Source organism: Gekko japonicus, unplaced genomic scaffold (assembly GCF_001447785.1).
Source record: "Gekko japonicus isolate JY-2015 unplaced genomic scaffold, Gekko_japonicus_V1.1 scaffold542, whole genome shotgun sequence".
Classification (NCBI taxonomy): domain Eukaryota; kingdom Metazoa; phylum Chordata; class Lepidosauria; order Squamata; family Gekkonidae; genus Gekko; species Gekko japonicus.
In genome coordinates, this window is record NW_015163104.1 from 88,413 (window position 1) to 98,084 (window position 9,672).

General features: G+C 49.1%; 1 protein-coding gene across 1 annotated transcript in view; it reads left to right on the top strand.

Annotated features, from left to right (window-relative positions):
• Positions 1 to 2,337: 2,337 nt before the first annotated feature.
• Positions 2,338 to 9,672, top strand: part of LOC107106581 (zinc finger and SCAN domain-containing protein 31-like) — a 14,301-nt gene continuing 6,966 nt past the window's right edge. Inside the window, exon 1 of the mRNA XM_015406761.1 lies at positions 2,338 to 2,978. Coding sequence (XP_015262247.1) covers positions 2,338 to 2,978 — 641 coding nt within the window. The remainder of the gene's footprint in view (positions 2,979 to 9,672) is intronic.

A 9,672-nucleotide genomic window follows, 5' to 3' on the forward strand; every position in this document is an offset into this window, starting at 1 on the left:
ACCTTAAATTGATCTCAGACTTTGCTAATACAGAGGCTGCAAGGGGATTCCTGTTGTTCTCAGCCTGCAAGGAAACTGACTTTCTCCTTTGGGATTTGAAATGAACATAAGAAGAGCCCTGCTGCATCAGACCAGGGGGTCCGTCTAGGCCAGCATCAGCAACAGGGCCCAGAGGCTGAGGCCTTCCCTTGAGGTTGCCTCCTAGCACTGGGATTCAGAGGTTTAGTGCTTCTGAACGTGGAGGTTCCCTTTAGTCACCATGGCTCGTAGCCACTGATAGACCTGTCCTCTGTGAATCCGTCTAATCCCTGCAAGTGGAGGAGTGGGGAATCAAACCCGGTTCTCTCAGATTAGAGGCCGCACACTTAACCAAACTGGCCCACTACACCAAACTGGCAAAATGGGTGTAATAACCCAGCCCTTCCTATGTAGGGTCCTTATAAGAAAGACTGAGATGGAATATACATAAAACACTTAGATTCCTCAAACAAGGCTATAGAAATGATATTATTATGATCTTAAGAATGTGTCCTCAGGTCCCTGTCTTCAGAGACTTACCCCCTCAGTCTCTGTTGCTAATTCGTCAGCTGCTGTCGGTCAGCTAGGCAGTAACATGTAGCTGCCGGGCCCGCTTTGAGTGGGGAGGAGAAGAGACAGGGGATGACACTCCTGGGTTGAGAAATTCCTGGAAAATTTGGGAGTGGAGGCTGGGGAGGGTGGGGTTTGAGGAAGGGGAGGGACCTCAGCAGCCATTTTCTCCAGGGGAACTGATCTCTGCCGTCTGGAGATCAGTTGTAATTCCTGGAGATCTCCAGGCCCCACCTGCAGGTTGGCATTAAATGTAACATTTAAATGTCAATATCCTTCCCTACTGCCTCATCCAACCACATATCTGTCCCACCCAGTACAGGGGCCCAAAGAACAGCTCTTCCTCTTAGGCAGTACCTAGCATTGCCAATTTCCAGGTGGCACCTGGAGGTCTTCCACTATTACAATCGGTCTGCAGATGATTGAGATCCATTCCCCTGGAGAAAATGGCTGCTTTGGAGGGTGGACTCTATGGCAATATACACTGCTGAGGCCCCTCCCCTCCCCAAGCCCCACCCTCCTCAGGCTCCACCCCTTAAATCTCCAGGTGTGTCCCGCCATAGAGTCCAAAGGTCCATTTAGGCCTTCTGGTTGGAGTCGTTGCTAGGAGACACTCCCTGAACAAAATGGCTGCCCATACATGGACCTGCCGCTAGAAGGTGAAGAGGCAATGATGTCATCTGAAAAAATTTCTTTTTAAGGGGGTGGCCTTTCCAGTCTGTCTTGACTCTTTCAGAAGGAAAGGGCTGCTTGCCTACAGTTTTTACTGAATTCATGATTAAGGTGGGTGTTGAACTTGGGGCTTTGTGGCTCAGCCTCTCAGCCCCCCTAGGTCTTGATGAAGTCATCGTTGATGTATACAAAATATACAGGTGTATTTCCCAGTTTTCCCACTCCCTGGTCATGAATTTTGACGTTTTTGTTGTTGTTCAGTCGCACAGTTGAGTCCGATTCTTCGCAACCCCATGGACCAGATCCCACCAGGCTTTCTGGTCTTCCGCCGGCCTCAGAAGTTTGCTCAATTTCAAGTTCGTTGCATCGATGACACTGTCTAACCATCTCATCCTTTGCCGTCCCCGTCTTCTTTGACCTTCAATCTTTCCCAGCATCAGGGTCTTCTCCAGTGAGTGCTCCCTTCTCATTTGGTGGCCAAAGTATTTGAGCTTCAGTTTCATTATCTGGCCTTCCAGGGAACAGTCAGGGTTGATTTCTTTTAGGACTGACTGATTTGTTCTTCTTGCAGTCCAAGGGACTCTCAAGAGTCTTCTCCAGCACCATAGTTCAAAAGAATCTATTCTTCGTCGCTTGGCCTTCCTTATAGTCCAACTCTCGCAGCCATACATGACTACTGGGAATACCATTGCTTTGGTCCATTCAAATTGCATGTTCCTTGAACAGTAACTGTGTCTTTCTTTATCCCAGGGGGAAAAACTTCCTGTGTGAAGCAGAATCATCTCTGGGGAATGGCCTTGAGAGACTGGTAGTTCTCGCCCATGAAGAAAGAACAGCAAGTTTCAGGCCCTTCAACCCAGAGGTCAGATCATCCTCTCAGAGGAATGTAGAGGCAGTCAAGAAAGATATTTGGGACTGAGGGTTTCCCTCAGGAATCAACCTGACTGGAGAACCATCACTTTGCTTTCTGGTTCTGGATTTGTGAGAACACAACCAGGAATGAATGTGATAAGAAAGCAAAAGTCTGCAAGCGCAGAACGAGAAGAGGGCCCAGGAGAAGCAGGAGAAACGATCAGGATGGTTCATCCTGAATCTATGAAGGAGCAGCCCAGGTGGAGAGCGTGGCGAGAGGGCAGAGAGGAACCACACTGGGAAGCCCAGTGGCAGGACTTCTTGGGGAGGCTGGATCCCCCTCAGGCCGGGTGGGGGAAGAAACACGGCCCCTGGGAGGACACCAAGGCCTTCCTGGCCTCCTTTGAGCAGGTGGCCCAAGCCTGCCAGTGGCCCAGGGGAGAGTGGGTGGTCCGGCTCCTGCCAGCACTGAGCGGAGAAGCCCAGCAGGCGTTTGAAAGCCTGGAGGCCGGAGACAGGGAGGATTATGGGAAAGTGAAGGTGGCCATCATGCGCTGGGAAGCCAACCGCATGGAAACCCTGCGCCAGCACTTCCGGCAGTTCCGCTCCCGGGAGGTGGAGGACCCGCGCCGGATCTACAGCCAGCTGCAGGAGCTTTGTTGCCGGTGGCTGAGGCCGGAGAGGCACTCGAAGGAGCAGATCCTGGAGCTGCTGATCCTGGAGCAGTTCCTGGCCATCCTGCCGCCGGAGCTGCAGAGCTGGATTAGGGCAGGGGAGCCAGAAACTTGTGCCCAGGCCGTGGCCCTGGTCGAGGATTTCTTGCTGAGCCAGCAAGAGGCCGAAGCAGAGAAATGGCAGGTGAGTCCCAAAATAAAACAGAATGCTAATACCCAGCTTAACTGCAGTCACCGAAACCGAAGGGAACCCAACCAGAAGATGCTCAAGCTCATACTTGGCTGAGCCTCCAGAAGGAACTTCTACCTTTGTGGCGCAGTCATACAAAATAGTCATGGTTGCCCATAATAATATCTTGTAACTGCTTTAAGTATTTTTAGGAAGTCTTACATTATTATTTTAGGAAGTCTTACAGTTTGGTGTACTGTAGAGAGCCGGTTTGGTGCAGTGGTTAAGAGCATGGACTCTAATCTGGGAGAACCGGGTTTGATTCCCCACTCCTCCACATGCAGCTGCTGGTGTGACCTTCGGTCAGGCACAAGTTCTTTCAGAGCTGCTCTCTCAAGGACAGTTCTCGGGAGAGCTCTCTCAGCCCCACCTACTTCACAGGATGTCTGTTGTGGGGAGGGGAAGGGAAAGGAGTTTGTAAGCCACTCTGAGACTCCTTCAGGTAGTGAAGGGCAGGGTATAAATCCAATCTCTTCTTCTTCTTCTAAATTATTATCATGATCATTTTAACAAAAGGAGACGGTACCAAACAATTAATGGCTTTGATTTTTTAAAATTATTCCTGGTCAATCACAATGATTAATACTTATTATTGGCAACTGCAGATGATTCCAAAATTTATTTGATACTATTTATTTTCTGTGATTTAACTAGCAAGCGTCACCAAAATCCGCTTTGTGTTGAGTTGGATTGTTCTCTTTTTCTGGGGCTGCTGCAGGAGGTCTGCCTGCGTTCCCCGGAGGGAGAGGAGGAGGAGTCAGACGCTGTGCAGAGAGAGATCTACGAGGACATCAGACAGAACGGCGATGGGGAGAGCCATTTGCCGGGTGAGGATTCATGGAGTTTCTCTGTCTTCCACATCAGTCATGTTTCGGGGATGGTTCTGGTGATCTGCAGTCAAGGAAGGCCAAAGCTTTAGTCCTGTTCCTTGGAAGAGGGGAATTTGGCAGGTGTGGGATGTGAAGAGCCACATCTGTCAAAATTCCCCACTTTTACAACAGAAACTATCCTTCCTTCCTTCCTTCCTTCCTTCCTTCCTTCCTTCCTTCCTTCCTTCCTTCCTTCCTTCCTTCCTTTAAGCCTTGCTAGATCAGACCAGTAGTCCATCTAGTCCAGCATCCTGTCAAGCACAGTGGGCAACCAGTTCCTCTGGAGGGCCAACAACAGGGCACAGAGGGTGAGGCCTTCCCCTGATGTGGCCTCCTGGTTCTGGGATTCAAAGGCTTCCTGCCTCTGAATGTGGATGTTCCCCTCAGTCACCATGGCTAGCAGGCATTAGTAGGCTTATCTGTCTAATTCTCTTTGGAATACCTGTGGCCATCACTACATCCTCTGACAGCGAATTCCACATTTTAATCACCCTTTGTGTAAAGTAGTATTTCCTTTTGTCCGTCCTGAACCTACTGCCCACCAGCTTCATTAGATGCCCCCTCCCTCCCTCCCTCCCTCCCATTTTTAACTTCAACCGGAGGGCAAGATTTTCATAAGAAACTGATTTTTATTTCACATGGCTATCTCAGGGGAGGGGCCATGGCTCAATGGCAGAGCATCTGCTTGGTCTGCAGGAGGTTCTAGGTTCAGCCCCCAGCCCCTCCAGTTAAAAGGATCAGATAACAGGTGATGGGAAAGACCTCTGCGTTTTGTCTTGATCCGTGTACGGGTGGGACCAGGTGGGCTCCTACTCAATAGGACTTCAGATTGCCCGTTGGATGGGCAGACAGCTGCCGCTACAGTGTGAACGCACGAAGCTGCCTTGCACCGTGTCTGTATTGAATTTATTATTCATGGCCGCTGGCCTTCACAATTAAAACATATCTAAAACATAATTGAGCTGCGGTGGCTCAAGTGGTTAAGACGCTGAACTGCAGGCTGTGGAAGGTCAGTAGTTCAGCAGTTCGAGACCCGGGTGCCGCATAACGGAGTGAGCTCCCGTCTCTAGTTCCAGCTCCTGCCAACCTAGCAGTTCGAAAGCAAGAAATTGCAAGTAGATAAATAGATACCGCTTCGGTGGGAAGGTAACAGCCTTCCGTGCGCCTTGGTGTTTAGTCATGCTGGCCACATGACCACGGAAACGTCTTCGGACAGTGCTGGCTCTTCGGCATTGAAACGGAGATGAGCACCGCAACCCTAGAGTCGGATTCGACTGGCTTTCGAGCAAGGGAACCTTTACCTTTACTAAAACATAATTACAGGCAGGCAAGGTTAAAGCCTCAGCATACAATCAGCACAATAATACTAGAACAATGCAGTTGGAGATATTTTTAGAGACTGAGTTCGCTCTGATCTTCCTAGCAGCCAGGGCAAAAAAGAGCCATTCTGTACGAAACAGAAGGCTCCTTATCAGAGAGCATATAAACACTTTTTCAGACTCAGAAAAGGACTCTAGATTGGCTAAAATCATGGCCAGGAATTTATTCCTGGGACCCAAGTACAAGGGACAGGTCAATACATAACGTGGTAGATCTTCCACAGAGCTCTTCCACAGGCAGATATGTTGATCAGTTGGGTATTTGGCATACCAGCCTGTTAGGAACTCATTTGGCATTGTTTGAAAGCGCAGCCACCTTGGACTGAATCAGGCCTGTTGGTCCCATCAGAGTCAGTCTCGTCTCCTCAGACTGGCAGCGCCTCTCCAGGATGAGATTGTTCACCTCACCTCCTACCTGGTCCTTTTAACTGGAGATGCCGAGGCTTGTACCTGGGACCTTCTGGGTGGCAAGCAGAGGGCTCTACCACTGATTCCTCTTTCCCAGTGAATTTTTAATATTTACTCCTCTTGTCCCCCGCACTTGAGCTTCTGTCTGTGGTTGTGGGTGGCTCTGCCTCCCACAGTGGCCATTTTGTGGTGTCAGAATTCCAAAGATCCCCTCAGGCTCAAAAAGGTTGGGGACCTACCCTTGATCTTAGCCAAAAGGCCGAGAAGCCAGTGATATAAGCAAAATACCAGCGACTACCCTTCAGCAGAAATGGCAAGCTTATTACTCATACTATGGGAATAGCCAGGGGTCATTTCGTAGAAAAAGAGGTGCAGGAGCTCATTAGCATAACTTATTAGCATAATTTATTTGCATATGCCACACCCCTGACATCACTGGAAGTGTGTCAGAAGGCAACACCCACCACTCAGGCTCCACTGGACTGTTTTGAATTGCTAGCTATTGGGGGGGGGGGAGCGTGCAGATCTGCCCTCGCAGAGGAGCGAGAGCTTGTACCTGAATAAAACTTGGTCTTAAAGGTGCCACTGGACTGTTTAGGACTGGGGGGCTGGGGGGAGCTCTGCAACTTACCTGGCTGCTTCTTGCTCTGACTGAGGGCTGCTGGGAGCAGGGGGTGGGGCTTGTTGCATGTGCCCGCCCCCTGGGCTCTTTACTACCGGAGCTCTGCTCCTGTGAACTCCTGCAGGAAATGACCCCTGGGAATAACTAACTTTTTAAAAAGTTCTGGAATTACCTGAATATTATATTAAAGGCGATGAAGATATTGATTGTAGTTTTAATATTTTATTCTGTATTCCACTCGTAATTAAATAATTAGTAAGAATAAAATTTAGAATTAGATAAACAATCGAGACAATATTAAGGTTTTTACAATGATTTAATTTTAGTATAGAAGTTTGTTCAATTGTTAAAGATGTATTTTTGTTAATTGATTATCACTAACCTTAGGAAAGTTCTTGTTTATTCTTTATAGAGAGAGTCTATCCCCAAATTCTGTAATATTGAAGTTTTATTGTTTGCTTTTATATTTGAAACATGTAATACATTTGGTAATCCGTCTGATTTTACTTGTTGTATGTAACAATTCATAATATTTCACAAACTTGGTGAATGTATATTTTCCCCATACCCCTCTTTTCCTTGTGTATCCCACCCTTTTAAAGAGAAAACTTTAAAAAAAAATTCAATTTAAAAAAAAAGGTGGGGGACCTCTTGCCTCAGAGGTACAAAGGAAGACATTGTACCTGGCAGAAGAGAAGAGGGGATTTCGGTAGGGCTTTGCCCACACTGCATGCTTCGGCCCACATTCCCTCCTGAGCAGTGTTCCCTCTAAGCTGAGTTAGTGTGAGCTAGCTCACATTTTTTTAGCCTCCAGCTCACACATTTTTGTCTCAGCTCAGGAAGGAAGGAAGGCTCCAGAGCAAACTAATTTATGCTGTAGCCAAATTGCTGGCTCACAACTTTCATGCCAGTAGCTCACAAAGTAGAATTTTTGCTCAGAAGCCTCCCCAGCTTAGAGGGAACATTGCTCCTGAGCCCCTCTCTCCTCTTTTGCATTGGCTCAGACTACAGACGGAGCGATCCCCCCTTCTAAAGTCTCCCTTCCGTTCACTGCAGGCAGGGGGACCCATTGCCTGAATGTCTCCAGTCCATCGCTTTCGCCTGAAGGACAGGAAGTGGCTGGAATCGGACAGATGGAGGTACGTGATGGTCCCATGGGCAAGTGGGCAGTGGGGAAGGCCAGGCCGCTGCGTAGGCCACACGCTGCTCCCTAGTGACAGCCTCGATTGTCCAGTCCCTGTTCCTTTTTCACCCTTGAGGAGGGGATTCAGGGGAAGTTGGCATTTGGAGGCGCTGGAGCTGCTGTTCTTGGGGTTTCAGTCCCTGCAAAAATTATTTATTATTTATTATTTTCAATTTACATCCCACCTTGCCGGGGAACTGGCTCAAGGCAGCGTACAAGCATTAAATGCAATAAAACCAGAGGTCATTTCGGGGGGGAACGCGGGGGAACGCAGTTCCCCCAGGTGAGGTACGGGGGGCGGGGCACATGACAAAGCCCCGCCCCCTGCTTCCGGCCTCCCCGCTTCCGGCCCTCATTCAGCCAGGAGGAGGCAGGAGAAGAGGGAGGGTAAGTTGCTTCCTCCCTGCCTCTCCCCACCCCTGCCTGCCTGGGGCCAGGGAGGGCCTTCGCGGGGCTTCCTTGCACTCCCGCTGGCCTTGCAGGTCCACCGCCGGGCCCCTCATCGGGCTCGGCAGTGGAGCTGCAAGGTTGGCACCGGCGGCTGGTACCGTTGGGGGCGGGGTGTGTGGCCTTATGACACACTTCCGCTGATGTCAGGGGGTGTGGCATATGCTAATGATTTATGCTAATGAGTCCCCCTAGCTCTTTTTCTACGAAATGACCCCTGAATAAAACAATAAATACAATAAAATATCCCAAAACAATCTACGTAACATCGTAAAGTGCTAATAAGAACTGTGCAAATGATGGTGGCATTCAGTATACAATCCCATAGTGGAAGGCAGTATCCACTGGTGTACCATACGGGCTGTAGTATGTTCCGGTGGCTCGTTGGTCAGTGGCGAATCCTACTCGAAAGCCTGGTGGAAGAGCTCCATTTTACAGGCTCTGCAGAACTGTAGAAGGTCCCTCCGGGAGCTCATTCCACCAGTGTGGAGCCGCCACTGAAAAGTCCCTAGCCCTAGTAATGGCCAACCTGCCGTCTCTCAGGCCAGGGAGAGTCAGGCGATTCTGTGTCCCTGACCTCAGTGCTCTCTGGGGCACATGTGGGGAAAGGCGGTCCTTCAAGTAGGCAGGCCCCTGACCATATAGGGCTTTAAAGGTCGAAACCAGCACCTTGAAACGAATCCGGTAACCTTTTGGCAGCCAGTGCAATGCCTTCAACAAATTGAACCTCCAGGCAAGAAGCGAACGCATTGTCTCTTTCTTTTTTTTTAAGCCCCCTGAGGGGATTTTTTATTATTTTTTTACAATACTACAAAACTATAACAGAAATAAGGAAGGGGGAACTACATATACAGGATAAAGAGAAGAACCCACTACTATCTAAAAACCCAAGAGAGGAGCTATTCATTTCCGCTGTCTTCTTCAAGTCTTCACTTCGTTTAAGTCTTTACAAACCGAGTCTAACCTTAATACATCTCTTTTTCTGTTAATCTTAATTTTTAACTGACATAGCCAAGTACCCCCTAATCATCCCACTATATATCCCTTAAAGGCACAATTCAGAGTCCTTCCGCCTTTACTTCCCTCTTCCTTGTCTCTTTCTCAGCTTGTAAGGGCTTCTTGGGGCTGCTGCCCCTTGCTCAGAAAGAGAGTCCTCCCCGGAATAGCCTGACTCCAGCTCTCGAGCGCATTGTCTCTTATGTGCATGAACAGGAGCACACGAGCGCCAGCAGGCAGAGGTTCATTTTCGTAGAATCACAGAATCACGCAGAGTGGGAAGGGGCCCTACAGGCCATCTCGTCCAACCCCCTGCTCAATGCAGGATCCGCCTAGAGCATCCCTGGACAAGTGTTTGCCCAACAAATTTAGACTCCAGTGGCACCTTTAATACCAACAAAGGTTTATTCAAGGTATGGGCTTTCGTGTGCACACACACTTTATCGAATACCTTAGAATGGCAGGCAAGGTTCAAACTTGTAGCCAGAGAATGAACGGCAAACTAATACGTTTGCCCAGACGCTGCTTAAAGACTGTCAATGAGAGGGAGCTCACTGATCATATATTTTGAGCCACTGATCATGTATTTAGAACATAATTGTAGGCAGGGGTCGTTTCGTAGAAAAAGAGCTAGGGGAACTCATTAGCATAATTCATTGGCATATGCCACACCCCCTGACATCACCGGAAGTGTGTCATAAGGCCACACACCCCGCCCCCAACAGTCCCGGCCGCTGCCGCCGGCCTTGCAAC